The sequence below is a fragment of the Dryobates pubescens genome, chromosome 9 (genome assembly GCF_014839835.1).
Source record: "Dryobates pubescens isolate bDryPub1 chromosome 9, bDryPub1.pri, whole genome shotgun sequence".
NCBI lineage: Eukaryota > Metazoa > Chordata > Aves > Piciformes > Picidae > Dryobates > Dryobates pubescens.
This window is the reverse complement of record NC_071620.1, coordinates 31,804,404-31,822,354: the sequence shown is the minus strand read 5'-3', so window position 1 is coordinate 31,822,354 and position 17,951 is coordinate 31,804,404. Positions and strand designations below refer to the sequence as shown.

General features: G+C 39.6%; 1 protein-coding gene across 1 annotated transcript in view; it reads left to right on the top strand.

Moving 5' to 3' along the window:
• CDKAL1 (CDK5 regulatory subunit associated protein 1 like 1) overlaps window positions 1-17,951 on the top strand; it is a 439,319-nt gene that overhangs the window by 258,954 nt on the left and 162,414 nt on the right. Inside the window, exon 9 of the mRNA XM_054164266.1 lies at window positions 3,125-3,291. Within this exon, the coding sequence (XP_054020241.1) occupies window positions 3,125-3,291 (167 nt within the window). The remainder of the gene's footprint in view (window positions 1-3,124; window positions 3,292-17,951) is intronic.

The window sequence follows — 17,951 nt, the reverse complement described above, 5'->3', positions numbered from 1 at the left end:
ACTCTGCAGGTTGGATCAATTTTCTTGTTTACGAAATCAGCTTGCTTTTATTAGTGCTGAAATCACCCAGTAAAAGAATGGTGAATGATCGAGTGAGTTGAAAAAAATAGGGGGTGTGGGGAATGGCTGTGTGTGATTAGGCAATGGATTTCAGCAGTGTTTTAGTTGTAGAGTGGACAAGAAGATATTTTACCCCTCCCCAAAGGAGTGAAATGAAAATGCTCCTCACAGAATTGGAAATTTAAATGGAAATACTATTTACAAATATTTACACTGTTTACACAAATGCAAACCACCCAAATTACAAGAACTTCATTAAGCCAAAAGCCTTCCAACAAACCAGGCTTCAGTGCCCCCCTCCCCGCCCAGGCCTCCCACCATTCCTCCCTATCCCCACAAGCTAAGCCTAATGGCTCTGCTACAAAACTAGCTATGCCAGGCTGCAAACCTCCCCCACTTCACCAGAGGTAAGAGATCTGTGCTGGGAAGGGAGAGAGAGGCAGAAAAGGGATGAACTGACTCTGCAACCTGTTTATACAGCAGATGCAGGGCTTACGGGATAAAATAACAAAAGATTACCCTTTCCTGTACCTATCTAGGCCCTTGAAGGACTTTTCAACTCTATGGTTAAGACATCAAAGCTTAAACTCATGACAAATAGGTTTCAACATAGGGCTGGAATTTGCAGGGGAAGGGGCTAGAGTGAGACTAGGAAGTGTTGGTTCATTCTAATAATACTCTTTGAGAGGGTATAAGTCTAGACTCCTAAACTCAGGATGCAAATTACTAGTATCAATAACCTAACAACAGTTGACACCAAACCTCTGTCACAGGCAGTTATCTGCAATGTTTATTTACCCTGCTTGTGAATACTGAGCACTCAAAACAGCTTCCAGTATTTCAAGATTCACTTTTTCAGCCTGAAAATGGGATGTGACCTTCCTCCTAAAATACAGGTGTCCAGCCCCCTCCATATTAAGGCTACATCCTTGGCACTCTCAGCATGAATTATTCCCATTGCTTGTTGTTCAACACCCTGATCGGAGAGCAGATGAGACAGTTATTCCTGTTGTTGCTGATTTACTGTTACAGCTGCTTCCTCTTCTTGTGATTGAATTGGAAGTTGCAACCCACCAGGGGGCTAATGGTCCCCACCTACGCAGCTTTCAGAGCTCACTGTTTTCCACCGGAATGTTATTTCCATTCCTAGCCAGTGATTTATTTATTTTTTCTTTTTCTCTTTTCCTCTCTGGTAACTGTGAGGCATTATTCCATTAGCCATTTTCAAGAATAAAGCCCTCTTCCGAACCCCAAACTTATGTAACTGTTTAGATTGAAAGCTTAAAGATGAGAATTACTCTGTGTCAGTAGAAACTCAGTGAGTAAATTACTGTCTTTTGTAGTGTTCTAATGACTATTGGAGACTGATAGAAAAAAACCCACCACCAAAACCCCACAAACCAGGAGATTAGTCATCATTTACATCCTTTTGGTTTCTCTTGTTTTTAAACTGTAACATAGATAATTTACTTCTATTTTTCCCTATGTAGGGAAAATGTAGGGCAGGCGGCAAAGCCTACAGTGTGTTTCATGGTGTGCTGCTGCTTGTGGTTAGATGAATTCCAAAAACCATTAGCTGCAGTGGAATCTAACATGTGATTGTGTACTGCTAGCAGATTCTGCATACCTGATCAGGCATGGGGGAACTTGTGTTGTGAGTGCAAGCTGGATAACCGAAGAATACTTTCCACCAGACTTCTTGCAAGCACAGAATTATGCATCTCTCTCGTTATCTTATTCCTGAGGAAAAACTTAAGTGCTCAGTTTCTTGGTTTACCTTTAATTATGCCTAGTTCTGCATAATACATGAACTTGAAAACTTTCCTGGACAGCAGAATTAACTCTGATACTCAACCCAGGCTCCTGTCTGCCCTTATTGTTGCAGTATGATTTTAAGAGTGGCCATCTTGAATTCATACGTTTGTAAAACTTCTGCTTTTTTACATGTACTACTTTTGAAGTGATTTAACTCTGTGTGCATGTTTATTATTTCCTCATCTTAAGTATAAATTTTTAATACATACATGTACATTTTGTGGTATATTATCTGCTGGTGGAAAGAGTGCTTTGATGAATTATGCACCTTCCAGTGTTTGGATGTTTTCTTTACTGGTTCATCATTTGTATCAGAAATTTAACTGTTCACTGAGTTAATGGTATCTTGGCTCACTGGGAATCTTCCTCCCAGCCACCCTCTTTTGAGTGGCTTATTCCTTGCTTTGGGGTGGTGAGGACAGGGTATGAATTGCATTGCCATGTTGATGGAAGCTGGGCAGACTGACAGGTGACTGTGTAAAACTTGACAGTTTCAACTTTTTTTCAGAGGGTGGTGCAATCTTTCCCCTCTTCAGGCAGCAGGATATTATTACCAAATATCGGTGTTTAGGGTCACACCTCTTTACAATATAAATCAAATATACTGCTTCCTAAGGCCTTGATTGATGGAAAATAAAGTATTAACTGCCAGGAAACAGGTTTTCCACCACTGTTACTCAGTCATGCAGTGGTCACTAATCTTTTCAGTGCAACCTTAATACTGCATTGCTAATTATATAATTTAAAGAATGCAAGTTTTTAATAGTTATTCCAGGAAGAATGTTAATCACTATGCTTTAGATCTTTTTTTTTTTTTTTTCTGATAGGAAGCTTACCAGCTAATAAGTTAACTACTGGTAACAACCATTGATGCAAAGTCTTTGCTTGGGTAACGTCACTCACAGCGTTTAATGAGTTATACTCAGAAACCAGAGCAAAGTACTAAACTTGACTGACTTGCTGTAGAGGCAGCACAGAATTAGTCATTGGCTGTGAATGTTAATCACTCCACAGCAATGATAATTTACATCATTGTTGTAGCACTCTTGTGCTCATAAAATGAACTTAATAACCCACTGCTACCCATGGGATAAGCCTTCCTTCTCCTTCCCTCCCCCTTGCAATTGAATACCCAGTCTGGCTGCATAATAGCCTTGTGAAATACTGCATTAAAAAGAGTGAGCAGCTGTATGATAAAATAAACAGCTCTAAAACAGATTTGTTCATTATCTCTTTCTTTTATTCACAGAGGGTGTTTGTGAGATATGGCTGACCAGTGAAGACACAGGGGCTTATGGCAAAGACATTGGCACAGACCTCCCTACGCTTCTGTGGAAGCTGGTTGAAGTTATTCCTGAGGGAGCTATGATGAGGCTTGGCATGACAAACCCTCCCTATATTTTAGAGCATCTGGAGGTAAGGAATAAAAGAGAATCATTTATAAGCCGACATAGATGTTCATTGAGTGAGTCAGCATGGGACCTTGTGTGTAGTGTGTTTCATTTTAAGTGGTAGCTTAAAAAAAATAACATATTTCAAGTAAATTTATGGAATTGGACCAAGAGTGTTAAGTCATTTGCCTGGCATGGGCAAGCTCTCAAGGTAATTTATTCAATTCATTTTGGAATTATGGTATTACTGAGAAATCTGACCTCTGGAGCGTTGTTATAGCGACGCTGCATTTGTGTGCATGTTGAGTGTTTTCAGGAATTAAAGGAAATGCCATCAGCAGGTGATGGACTACGGGACTGCTACACCTCAGAGCAATATTTCCAGAAACACTCTATGCTGGTCTCACTCAACCATGTGTTGTCCTGTGTCAAATGCTATTGTGAGAGTGTGATAAGAAATGGAAATTCCCAGTGTTTATCTGCATTTTATAAATTGTAACTAAGCAGTTCAGTGAGATTAGAAGCAACAAAATGTACAAGGAGAATCTGACAGAGTATTGTGTGTATGCAGAGCAGGAAGTGAGAGTTGTGTCTCAAAGATAAGTTGGCTTGGTTGGGTTCTGTCAGCAAATGAATTTATTGAAATTCTTAGGAACTGTTTACAGAAAGAACCTAACTTTAAAGAGAAAGAAAAAGTAGGGAAGATTCAGGTAAGTTTTGTAACCACGTGCATTGGCAATATTCAGATTGACAGCTGGTGTCCATGCTGCTTTCCCAAAGATCATATAGAGTGAAGAGCTGCACTGAGGTTCTCTTCAGATGTCAAGGACAGTATTTCCTCCTGAGAGTGCCTTAACTACATTTCCACTTCTGAAGTGCATAAGTTAGAGGACTCTCACCTTGACAAGAATAAGCAGTGTTTTGCTCACCATCTAAAGAATGCAAGCTGCAGAAAACGGCAAGAATTTTGCCCGGACCATTCATTTTTTCATTGTTTTAAGATGCACTTCACTAAGACAGAATATTAACAACACACTGAATAAAAATCTTCAGCAATTGTTTTGGTTGTGTTTTTTAGAGCTTTGCGACCTGTCTGGAACTCTACTATCTGTCACAAGTTTGGGTTTTTCACTTTAACATTTTTCAGTCTGCAAAAGCAAATTAAGCTTTTAGCAATTTTCACAGTTAGTGTCTCTGCTTTCATTTTGAAACTCACATTATTAGAAGTGTTTTGGCATAGTGCTGCTTTTGTCATGGCTACTCATCCTAGGAGCACTCTGAGCAGCTTTGTTTTAAAAAAATAAATTAAAAAAAAATCAATTCCTGAAAAAAAACAATATAGAAACTGTTCTTCCTAGCTAAGGGGCGCTGCAGTAGTCTTAATTTGCTATAATCTGAGCAAAGTGGGAAGTTTATTGCTCTCCTTCAGTCAGTAATGAGTGTGAGCATGTCACATATCTGTGGATGGTTTTGATTTATCATCTCTGATCTTCCTGTTTCCAAATGTTCTAGAAAGTGCTGTAGGAAGGACTCTGTTTGACCTGACTCATATTCAGGAAAAGTCCTCTAATCTCTTTAGAATGGATCTTTAAATCTGATGGCAGAGCAAGAGGGATTCATGAGAGCCTATTAAAAATGCGCGTCTTGAATGTTGCTGTGCAGCACATGCATTGTGTGTACACTGCTCCTTTTCTACAATAGCAACATCTGCTGTTGCTTGCTCTTTGCAGTGCTTCACACAATTTCCAGTGAATATTGTTTTCTAAGGATTATTTAATCACATTTTTGTGTTACACATGTAACCGGGAATTTCTGAGTTTGTAGTTTGGCGAAACTGATGATTTGTCAAACTAAATTTGTAAAGAAATTTTTCACCTTCTGCATTTGTGCTTCAGCTTCTCTTCCAAACTTACCAGACCTGCATCTGAAAGATCAGGAAAGAATGTTGCCAGTCTCCTGGATATATTTTCACCAAACAAAATAAACTTCTTATGGGGAATGTGCTTTTAAGTTTCCAGTTGAGGAAAGGGTAAAACTATGATTTGTTTAAAAAAAAACAAAATAAATTGCATGAGAGGCTGATTAACCTTCGTGTTAGTTGATTAGGATAAAATCCAGATGTAGTTATCTCTTAAGAAATCTGTGAAGCTGTGTTCTCAGTTGCAAACATCTTTCATTAATTGTGTATAAAGTGGCTCATTTTATTAATTTATTTTCCTGTATTTCATGTTGCTAAATAGGATGTTTGGCTTTCTGCACAAAAAAAAACTTAACATAGGAAGAAAGTGTTTGTTGTGTGTCACTTTTCATATCCAATGAAAAGGAAAAGCTTGTTCCAGTTGCATGTCTTCTAAAGGTCAGAAATTTTCAGCATTTGCATGCAACTGTATATATACAACTGCTGGACAAGGGTTTATTTTGCTTTAGTCATGGGCACATCTGATAAGTGGCATAGAGCAACAGCAGCCATGCAAAAGCATGAAGTAATTTTAAGATTTGGAGTGACCTTTCCCAGAGAATCAACCTAAAGGCAATGATTGTGATTTTTGCCATATTTATTGCATTTTACCTGAAGGTAAAACATTTGGCCAGTTTATATCTCTCTCATCCCTGTAACCTCCAAAGCTAACGACAGAGTTTATATAAATACATTTGTTTTCTCTGATAGCACTCGTGTAAATTATATGTTCCCAAAGACATGATGTACACTTTTAAAATACTGATTTGTAGCATTGCATGCACTCCTTTCTCATTAGAACTGCTTTTCTATTTAAGTACAATTTTAAGATAACATTTCACAAAGGCCTGTTTTCATTCAAATAGACACCTATTTTAATCTCTGATCTTTGAAAGCACCAGGTCACTGGCTCAACTGTGTGCCTGGAATTCATGGATTTCCTTTACTCTTTGGAATTTCTTTACCTTTCAGTTGTCAGAATGGGAGGAGACTGGAAATAAAAAGAGCAGGGGTGTGCAGATTAATACTGTGTGTTCTAGATGGCACAGTTGCAACAGAGCCAAAGACAATGCTAACGTCCTCAATGAGTGGGGATAAAGTTGCACCCATGGATAATATGACTGAACAAAGGACTAAATTATTTTAAATATATCACTTCATGTACAATTGAAGCCTAAGCTCCAGGAACTATTCTATCAGTGTGTCATCCACAGCAGGGAGGTATCCTCAGTGTTGGGTTTTGCTGACCTAGCAGCACACCTCAGTTGTTCAGAAAATGTCCAGCTTATTTTGGTTTTGTTTCTTTGATTGATCTTTAAAGGGTATCTAGACATGAGGTACTTCAGTTGCATATTAATTGTGATCCTGATGGTTCTCAGGAAAACAGATTTTATCCAATAACTAAAATAATGAATTTTTATGCCCCCTGTATTATCTGTATATAAGTGGGAAAGCTTTCGTCTTCATTAAAAGACACTTAGGCCACTTTTTTATAAGCTGCTTGATAAATTGCTTACAGATTGAAATGGATTTGCAAGTGCCAGAAAAAGTGATTACAGGGTCTTACTTTTTACTCAGAAAAATTATTTCATAAACACACTCTGAGAAGCTGGCTTCTTAGAAAGTGTACAGTAGATGAGGTTGTGACCAGAGATCAGCTGAAGCTGTTGGCAGTGTTTCCTTGTGCCTCCGGGTCTGTGGCTGGCTTTGGCCCTTAGAGTGTTTTGACTTGTTAATGTAGTGTGCATGCTTACAAGTCCCCTGGAAATAAAAATGAAGGAACAGAAAATGCCACTCATCTCAGGGATGTTTGAGCTAGCTCTGTCTTGAGAGTCAGACTTACTATCCTCTGGAGGCCAGCGCAAGAGGAGGAGGAAGAGAAAAGTCCTTTGCGTCAAAAGTGACTAAAGCAGAAGTGGGGACGAAGGACATTTGTGGTGGCTTGTAGCTGCCCTTGAAGCTCTTGTGCTGGAACATTTGGTGTATTTAAGGGCCTGGGGCAGTGGTCATTCAAAATCAGGTTTATTATAGGTAGGGAGTCAGTTTTCATGTGATTTAAAATCTGACCATGCTTGGTGCCTTCAAATAGATGTCAGCAAGTGCTTTTCTGTCCTTAAAGGTGCTTCCCATATGAGATGAGACTGTTAATCTCATGAAAATAATCATTATGCTTTTGAGTACAGTCTGGCAATTTAGTACTGTTAGGTTTTTGTTTTGTAAATGTGGTGGTAGTAGTGCTGTATGTACTTACAGATGCATGTTGCATGAACTAATATTTTCATCTGTTCTTTTCTTCAGCTGCACATGATGTCTGCAGTTGCATTAGCAAGTACTATTGAACAATAAGAGCAGATCACAAAATGGCAGAATTTAGTAGTGAAACTACTGTATCTGCATTACATGCATTTCATACAATCATAGAATGGTTTGGCTTAGAAGGGACCTCCAAAGGTCATCTAGTCCAACACCCCTGCAGTGAGCAGGGACATCCCCCACTTGATCAGGTTGCACAGAGTCTTGTTGAGCCTGTCCTTGAATATCTCTAGGGATGGGGCCTCTTCAGTGTCTTACTTGAAAACAAATCTACTCCCCTTAACCAAACTTTCCCTCTAGCCATGGTCCAAAGATGCTTCAAAGGCAGTCTGTTGGTTTGAATCCCTCTGTTCCACCAAAGTCTTGGAGCACATTCACTGTGAACCTGGAGAATGGCCTCTGATCTGATTTCCTTGGAAATGAATTTGATTTGCCCATTCCAAAGTCAAGCTGCAGGCTGAACCAAACCCAAGACTGGTAAGGAAGTGGGGGAAATTGCACTTCACAATTTTACTACTGCTTTCAAAACCAGTTTATGAATATGAACGTAGCCATTGCTAGTATGACTTCTGTGTGACGTTTGTTGGTGTTACAGAGAGGGCTTGTTAGGTTTAAGAACTGGGATGTCTTAACCATGGAGTCGAATGTCCTCCAAGTACCAGAGAGGTGCAGGGAAGTGGACACCAAAAAGCATAATCCTTTGTTATTTCATCCCATAATTCCTCCATCACCCCTTTGTAAACAGACAGCACTGGCTATTCTTCCCCTTTTTCCCTCCACTCTCCTCCCAGCCAGACCTTATCTCTTGTGGGGGAGGTTGGTGGCCTAGCTTGGCCTTGGCAGAGCTAATTTTTACTGCGTCCTTTGGGCCTGGGTAGGGAGGTATGGACGCCAAGGGGGTCACAGCATTGAGGCCTGATGGGGGGAAGGCTTTGGTAAGGTTCTGTCCTAGTGAGGGTTTGGTAAGGTGAACTGGGCTGAGGCTGAATATTGCATTTTGTATGTTTTGGCATTGTTGTCTACTGTTGTGAATAGTACTTCCATTTAAATTCCCAGTTCTTTCTAATCCTGTGTGGATTGTTTTCCTTTTACACTCCTTTGGGGAGGGGTAAAAGAGCTTCTGACCACTCTCTGAAACTATGACAGGGCTGTTTGGTGTCCTTAAAACGACCGAAGGACCTGAGACCCCAACACTGTTTCTTTTAATCATAGTACTAAGACTGGGAAAGAAGTTGGGAGTTCGCAGGTTAGCTGAAGAATACATCCTCAGTTTTCCTGTCAGAGAAAACTTGATCAGCCAGTGGAGATAATAGAGTGTGTTCCCAAGTGCTGTCTCAGCCTGTTTGACTGTGTACATCATGAAGCCTGTAGCCTGCTTATTTGAAGTTTAGTTGCAAACTAAGATTTTGAGACACACACCTTTGTCCAGCATCAGTCCTCTCTTAATCTGCTGATGCCACATGACATTGAGGAACAGTTGGGGGGGTTTTCTGCATGACAGAAAAATTTAGTAAATGGACATGAACTTTGGTCAGGGAAAAATGCTTTAACTCAGTGTTTGGTTTTTTTTTTTTGTTTTATAAAATGTTAAAGGTGAAGGAAAAGGTCAATATTAGGATCCATTTTATGCTCTTAAAGCCTGCAGTGACTGCACGTGTGTACAGTTACCTTGTGTGCTCTTACCCATCTGTATTTGCACAGAGCTACTGTTGGAATTACACAGACTGCCAGATGGCAAAGATGTTATCATCCTCTAGTATCAACATGTACCAAAAGTGACATAAGGTATACATCCTGCTTTAGAAGTAACCTCCAGGCATTTATCCTGCAATCGTATTATGCAGTTGCTTGCTAGGGTTATGTGTCTTGCATCCTCTTGCAGTGACTGATAGGTTGGGAAGAGTCTATTGAAGTGGTGTAGTAGATAAATGGTGAACAGGAGTTAGTGCAAAAAGTCAAAAATGAGGCCAGATGTATAGTAGGTTGAGATGAGCTAATGTTAGAAGCTTAGTGTTGGAGACTGATTTTTGCCTTTAATACATTTCACTTTTTTTTCTCTTTTTTTTGTTTTGTTTTAACTTCATTTTTTGTTCAGTATCTGGGGCTTTGTCCAAATCAGAAGGGAATGCAGATCATCCAGACTGTAAAAGGGCAGGGGCTCATGTCTCAGCCTTAGTTTACATCCCTTGCAGATTTAACAGTAGCTGTCCTTCCAGAGTTGTCTGGGATTTTAGTACAGCACTTTCTGTGAGTGATGGGACGCTTCCAAATCTGTATAAAGGAGGCAGTTCACACCTGCCATTCCCGTAAGTGCTTAATTTCACATGACTAGATGAGTAGTCATCTTTGTCACCTGTCAAAATGAGTCTGTCTCAAACCATACCATATGCCATCTGTGGGCTTTATCTCCGTTATTAATTCAGGACATTTGAGTGATGCACCAGCCACTGAGATGGAGTTTGCATGGCGGCAGTGTCTTTAAATGCATAGGGAGTGCCAAGAGTACTGTACCGTGAGTCGCAGTAGCAATTCTTTGCTCTTTTGCTTTGGTTTCTCATGTCAGCTTGATGTTTATGTTCCTTAACCTCATTGAAGCCGATATCCTACAGATGGCTTCCTCGAACGTGCCCTGACACAGCACATAGATATACATTACAGTAAAATAACTAATTCACTTCTCTTTTTTCCATACTGTTCTTTCTTCCCTCTGAGTGCACTGAGCGTTTTCAAGCATTGTGTTTTGAATAGCTGTTTTGAAGCTCAAGTTTTGAATAAGCTGGAGTGCAAGCTGATTTGAAAGGCATTTAGAAAGGGAGTAATATGCACACATTCTTCAATGGCAAATAAAAGGGCAGCATGATTTCAGGAATTAAAAGGCCTTTAGGGCATGTATTTGCTTTATTTCCAGTATTATTTTTGTCGTTTTCATAGACCGCTGCATTTGAAAGCACCAATTAAAATCTGTTGATTTGACCAGAAAAAATGAAAACTATGGCATACATCTGAATAAATGAATAGTTAAGCTCCTGACCTCTTATTACTGTGAGTTTTGTAGTATTTTGTTGTCAGTGGACCGTGCAACTTACCCTTGCTGTAATTACATGCTTGTCTCTATGCAAACTGTGCTTGTCTTCCTAGCAGTAAAACTGAAAGAAATCTCAGATGCTAAGAGGAGATGGCAATGAGAGTTTAAAATAAAAGGGAAAAAAATGGGGTGGGAAGGGATGCTTGCTGTTTCCATTGGTATTGTGTTAAATGCTTATTTGTCCTATGGAGGCCTTGTGTGCATCTTTCTTTGCTCTTGTGTGTTCCAGCTTTTCATTTTCATTATTACTGAAATAGTCTATCTCTTCTGCTCTTCCTCTTAAAGTGTTCTTTGTCTTTGGGGTTTCCAAATTCAGCATGTTTCCTTGGAATTAATCCTTAATACATGATGTCATGGGAGCTTTTTCAGTGGTGAACTCACCCCAGAGTATATATTTGGATATTATGGGGTAAGGAAAGGGATGAGTCTTTGCTGTGCTTTGAGATAATGTTTTGTCAACCACTTTCTCTAATACGTGTTTTTAAGGTCTAATGCCCATGGTGACATTTTTTTATGCCAGCTGGTGGAATGTGGTTTGGCTTAATAGCATCAAAATAAGAAACCACCTTACTCTCCTTGAATGTTTTGTGTTGTATTTGTGAACCCTGGCTATTCTCAGAAACCATTACAATGTTACTCTATGAGGAACTCTGATGAGCAATGAAGATTTGCTTCCAGGTAATGTAGAAGGGAATATTTGTGGTGCTGAGAAGGACGCTCCCATTCCTGGTAACAGTAGGAAAAAATACTTTGAGACACATAGAGGGAAAAAAAAATGCTTTTATTTATTGAAGAGTCAGTTCTCCTTCAAGACAGAATATTTTATGCATGCATTTAGTACTCTGCTGTGTTTTATAATCTGTGCATAAAACGAGGTGTTGCGAAAAGGGGTTAACATTAAGCAGCGCATTACTTGATCGGTTAAATCTGTGCGTGTTAACTGTACCTTAATTAGGATTTGCTCATATGAATGTTCCTGTTGCTCGTTAGATATCAAAGGGATAAGAGTATTTAAATGCAGACAGATCCATCCCCAGTCTTGCGTTGAGTGTCAGGTTGTCTGTCAATTACTTATAATTCTGTCTCATCCCCAGCAGACCTTTGGAGCTGTGGCTTACTTTGTTGGTGGATTACTAGCAGAAAAGAAAAATCACCATTAGTTGAGAAGTTTGTTGAAAGAACGAGTAGTGCATGTATGGGAAACTGCATTTTTGCTAAATGAAGTGGGAATTTTAGCAGCTACCATGCACTTCAAGGCATTGGGGTAGAAGCTTTTGTCAAATGTATAGGTTGCATAACAAACTGTGTCATCCTTTAATGTTTCTGCCTTGACTGAAAAATGAATAAGATCTCTCTTTCCTGGTTAGCTATAATAACTAAAGTTATACCAACTACTTTACATGCTGTTCCCAAAGCTTCTGTTTTGTTTAGAGGCAAACCCTTTTGTTTGATTTGATAGATGAGCTGTCACATTGACTGCGCTTTGCAACGTCATCTACTGAGTCTTCAGTAAGACTGCTTCTTTCATTGGGCTTTGGGCTTTGGCCTTTGTTTAAAAAAATAAAAATACCTGAATTTGTTTTGAGGTGATTGATCTTGAAAAATGAGAAAAAGCAAATACAGTGTGCTCCAGAAACTATAATAAAACCCCACAATGATTTGGGTTTCTGTACCATTGAGAATTGAGGAAGAGATATTAAAGCTCTTCTGCTCAGTCTTTGAGTCCAATTAGTTTCTTTACATTAAATGTGCACGAGCTGCTGGAGATTGTCAATTCTGTGAAACTAATCTTGTCGTTATGATTTTGAGTATTTTTGTTCCATTCTGCCATGAAATGCACCTCGGCAACTACAAAAAAGGTGACAACACTTGCCTAAAAGGTTTAGATTTCGATTAAAACCTTCCACTATTTTCCTTCCACTGCAACCTGCTATAAAGCAGATGCTGTTACAGGTATTGTACTTGCTTGTTTGAAATAGAGGGAAACAACAGGGAGACTTCTGGCACTGCTTTGTCTTCATGCCACTGAGCTGCAGTGAGGTGTGCTGTATATTCTGTGACTTCCTTCTAGGCAGAAACCATCAATTCTTTTATGTCATATGGTGAACAAATGCATACTGTGGATGAAACTAGCAATCCATTTCTCTCATCCAGGTTTCTGAAGACAAAAGGTACTGTGACAGTCCTACTCACCTACTGTATTTGTGTGCTTCTCTATGCTTTAATTATTTTTCAAGGTTTAATTAGCATAAAGTATAATCGAGACTGGTATTTAAAGTAACAGTTTGCTGCTGCCATAAATCACCTGTTTAGGGTACTCCAAATATGTGGTTCTAATGCATACTATAAAGAGGAGGATTAATTTATTTCTGGGGGAAAAAAAACAAACACATTTCCTTTGAGGAGTGCTTAGTGATGAGAAACTAGAAAGTACCGTGGACAAAATAAGTGTGTATTTTGTCTCATACCAGAAGTAATCCTTTCAGAAGGAATTAACATTAGTTATTTGTTGCCTGCTTTAAAGCCATTTAAAACACCACTCTAGTCATTAATTAAATGTACACTTTACCTTAAAGTGAATCTGTTTATTGAAATTGATCAAACGGTACTCTGAAGCTTCAGAGATGTCTGTGGGGCTTTGATGATGGCTGCAGCAGCAACAGTAACAGTTCTTATCTTTGAAAGCACTGAACCATTTACCGCATGTTTCCAGCTGCACAGCTTCCATCAGTCAGGATATTTTGAGGAAATCAATGTGGTACCATTAGTGCTGAATGTATTCCTGGATCCTCACTTCTTAACTGAGTAGGGGAGTTCTTGATAATTCTGTGTTTGAAAGTAAAAATCAGGTAGTGGGTGTTTGGTGCTGTGTGTTTTCTTGTTTGTGCACTGAGTCATGGGAAACAATGCAGCGAGTATCAACTGCAGCTTTAAATTGTGGCATTACCCAAATGTCACTTTTCTAGCAAGGACTCGTGTTAGCTTGTCTTTATTTTTAATAAAAGGTGTGGCAAGATTTTGAAGGCATGTAGATGTTTTTTGTATGGCTTAGTTTGTTTTTAAAGAGAATGGGCTTAATATGTAGACACAAGGGAGGGGGGAAAAAAAAGCTGAGCTAGCTTGGGTTGTCTGTTTTCTGAGGCTGGAAGTAGTGAAGAGCTTCTACACCTAGGAGAACAGCTGGGAACAGCTAGGGCTGAGCATATGGCTCTCATGGATAGTTTTCCTATCAGCAGATCACAGCTTGCACTCTGGTTTATATCCACTGCTAAGGGTGGCCTGAGCTAATACCATTTTTTTGTTTGGTAATGTGGAAGGCATTTTTCCCATGTGACAGAACAGATTTGTGCCCTCCATCTGGCAACCCAAAGATTTGATTTTAAGGTTCAAATTACATTGGTCAGAATTGTGGAGGCTTCTAGCTGCTGTAGTGTGACCTCCCTTTATCCTAATGAGAGGATAAAGACCTGGGCATAAGTCATGTCATATTACATGGGATAGGGGTTGCCTCTAAGCTTGCTCATCATATGGCTTCATTACGTATCATCTTTCATACACAGCTGAGGGAGAGGCAGTGCCTTCCAACTGGTGTCCTTGGGGAGGTTTGCAATTATACATCCTACACGTTCTTAGATTTTTACAGCCCCATTACTCATGGGGGGTGGGAAGCTGGGGAAAGGTTCCCTCTTCATTAGTTTTAACAAAACTGTTATGTGCTTTCCAGACTCAATCATACTGTGTTGTCGTTGCCATGCCTGCATTGCTAGGTCACATCTGTTCCTGAACAGCACTGCAGCAGAGGAATTTCTAAAATGGACCTCAGCCACTTGGTTTTTATCCAGACCATACTAGTGGTGGCACCATTGGGCTTCTGAAATACAGCAGGCAGTCCATACCCTTTGTGCCATATCCCAAACTAACATGTGCAACAAGGGGAAGAGGAGGTTTCGAGGGAATGCCATCTTGTCATGTTTCCATATGGATGAGGGTTTCTTTGGACTTTACTCCTGGCAAAGTACAAAATCCTCTTGCTAGGAAGCAAGTTAGTCAAATCATCATGGCTCAAACATGGGGCAGAATTCAAACACTGGGCTTCTGCCTACTTTAGGTTAGGGAAAAGAATCCTTGTGTAAATGGCTTGCTGGTGCTGACATAAAGATGCAGAGATACTGATGTTTATTGTCTCTGTAATTCTCTTTGGTTGCACGTGGTGTCATTGCAAACAGAAGGAGTGATTTTCTGGTTAGGTGGTTACATTTGTGTGTTGTAACTGCTAGGGGAAAGTATACTGACTAGATAAAAATCTTTCTGGCAATGTGCCGTGTGTTCTCATGTGCTCCAGCTGCTAAGAACTGGAAAAAACCTATTTTTTCTATGATCAGTATCCTAAAGGATAGTTCATGTATGTTGTTAGATTCTGAACATAGATGGTTTATTTTTTGTAAAGTCAGCTTAAAACAAATTGAGCTATCTTTGACCTTTTCATTCCTACATGAAATGTCATTTTTGTGTAGTGCTTCCCTTCATTCATGGACATATTATTAGATTCCAGGAGATGAGGGAAAAGGCAATCAGCTGTTTCTGTCATGATTAAAGACAGAAATTTTTGTTCATAGTCATATAATTTGTAAAAGTTGTTCATTTATTGTTTCCAGATGGAAAGAATATTCTAGACTGCATTTTTGCCTTCTAACTGAAACACATAATTGTATCTAGTAATGCAAAGCAGTAGGTAAAAAAATATATGTATTTATTAAAAAAACAGCAGGAAACAGATGTTAAACTTAGAATGCTGAGACACTGTAAAGTACAGTTGTGCATTAGCCCATGATGTCCTTCAAGTTCTCTCTGGGATATTAACTAAAGAGTTTTATTGAGTGATGAAATCTAGTATTCTGTGTGCAGTCTGTGGTGTGGGAATATCTGTCAGCATTGACTATGACTGCTCAGCGCGTAGCTGGAATTTCATCAAACCTATGTGGTAAAGTGCATCAGTGTAGTTTTAGGTGTAAGACAGATACAAGGTAAGGCTGGAACAAGCTTACCTTAAAGCTCTGGCTTACGACCTTGATTTTTATATCTGAACACTTGAACAATTTGGAAGATTGATTTGTCCAGATTTCTGATGTAATCATGCAAAACTTCTGTTGAGTCGCTGATTCTGCTTCCTGCTGAGCTCTCACTCCAAGCTTCTGGTTATAAAAGGTAAATTTAAGAGCACCAGTGGTACTTATATGTGAAGATGAAAAATCACAGAGTATTTTGGTTGGAAGAGACCTTCAAGATCATCTAGTCCAACCTTCGACCCAGCACTGCAAGGTCACCGCTATGCTACATCCCTAAGCACCAGGTCCATGTGACGTTTAAATACCTCCTGAGATGGTGACTTCATGACTGCCCTGGGCAGACCATTCCAGTATCTGATAACCCTTTCAGTTAAAACATATTTTCTAATACCCAGCCTAATCTTCCCCTGGTGCAGCTTGCATCCATTTCACAGAATTACAGAATGTTAGGCATTGGAAGGGACCTCGAAAGATTGTCTAATCCAACCTTCCTGCCAGAGCAGGACCACCTAGAGCAGGTCACACAGGAACGCATCCAGGCAGGTTTTGAATGTCTGTAGAGAAGGAGACTCCACAGCCTCTCTGAGCAGCCTGTTCCAGGGCTCTGTCACCCTCACAGTGAAAAAGTTTTTCCTTGTGTTTCTATGAAACCTCCTGTGCTCCACCTTGCACCCATTGCCCCTTGTCCTATCACTAGACATCACTGATCACCCATTACCTGAAAAGCTACCATCTGCTTCGACCCAGCCCAATCTAACCTGCAGCACTTACTATTGCTGCTCCTGAGATCACACCAAGACCACTGTGTGATGACTCAGCAGTTAAGTTGACTTGTGTTTCTGTCTTGTGTTTGGTTTGTTTTAGTAATTCACATTCTGCTAAATTCACCAAATGCATCAATACGATCCTGAAGTACTTGACAGGGAGATCTGTTTATCAGTAGGGCCTTTAATTCAGATTCATATACTCAGTAGGACCTCAGTGCCTAATGCACAGCATATTTGGTGTAGGAAAGACTTCACAGCAGAAAGAATTGTTTGCAACTCCTCTACTCTAGAAAGATCTTTGAGTGTGCAGAGCATACCTGAAACCTGTGGCAACAGCAGCAGGGCTGTATTAGGGCTTCCAGACTGGTAATGTGTGTGTTGTATGTGCATTTCCAATGTGTATGACAAGCAATTTACTTTAGAAAGCAAGCCAGTCCTTTGCTACTGAGGGGCTGATATTACATCTTCCTAGTACAAACTGATGCAGTGGAATTGTCAGTAATGGTTTTAGCTCTTACTGCATACAGGACCTGGAGTGACAGTTGAAAAGTTCAGGTAATTAGTGACAGGCATCTTGTGTCCTACTAGTACAGAACCAAGTGAAATTACTTGAAATGACAACAGTTTTGTTCTTAATCCTGAAAGATATTGACAGCAGTGATTGCAGAGGCCATATGCTTTCTTTTATTAAATGGGGAATAACTAGAAGAAGCAGTTCTGACTAGAGCCTTGCTAGCTGGCTGCTGGATGCTATCACTTTAGTTCTTCTAACAGAAAGAGTGACGAAAAGTTCCCTTTTGGCCACGTTCCCACTGAAGGAGATCAAGTGTAAGACCAGCAGGATTCTGCATGTTACTGTGAGATAAGCAGCCACTGGGTTTGGGGTTGGCTGGGGGTTTCTCTGATTTTAGGATTTGCGTTTCAGTTAACATACATTGCAGCACAATTTTCATGTTAAGGCAAAGAAGAGAGGAGGACAAATGAAAACAACATTTTCACATAACTAGCGAATTTCCTTACCTGTGACTTTAAAAAACAAAGCTTCATTGTAAACCAAAGTAGTTTCTCATTCTTTATGGTGTCTTTTAACAGGCAAATTCCAGGTAGTTATGGGGGTTTTATTGTTATCATCGTTTTTGTTGTTATTAGTTCCTGCTGGCCTGCAATGTGTGCCTAGTTTTATACACAATTTGAAAGCAGCTACTAATATGGAAAGAATTCATCCCTATTTAAGATTGCAAAGTAACCCTTAAAAAGTAAATATTGTTTAGTATGACTGCAAAGGCAAAATTAACAAGAAACTTTAAACATGGTATTCCCACTGTTTGTGTTTGGGATAGAAATCTGTCTGGGTTTTTTGTTTGGGTTTTATTGGTTTCCCCTATCAAATTATTCTCAGTTTTACAAAAGCTGGAATAAAAAATCACAACTTTTGTAGCTAGAAATTCTAATAAATAGTTTATTACCTTCAAAAATAATTCAGAAAGCGATCACATA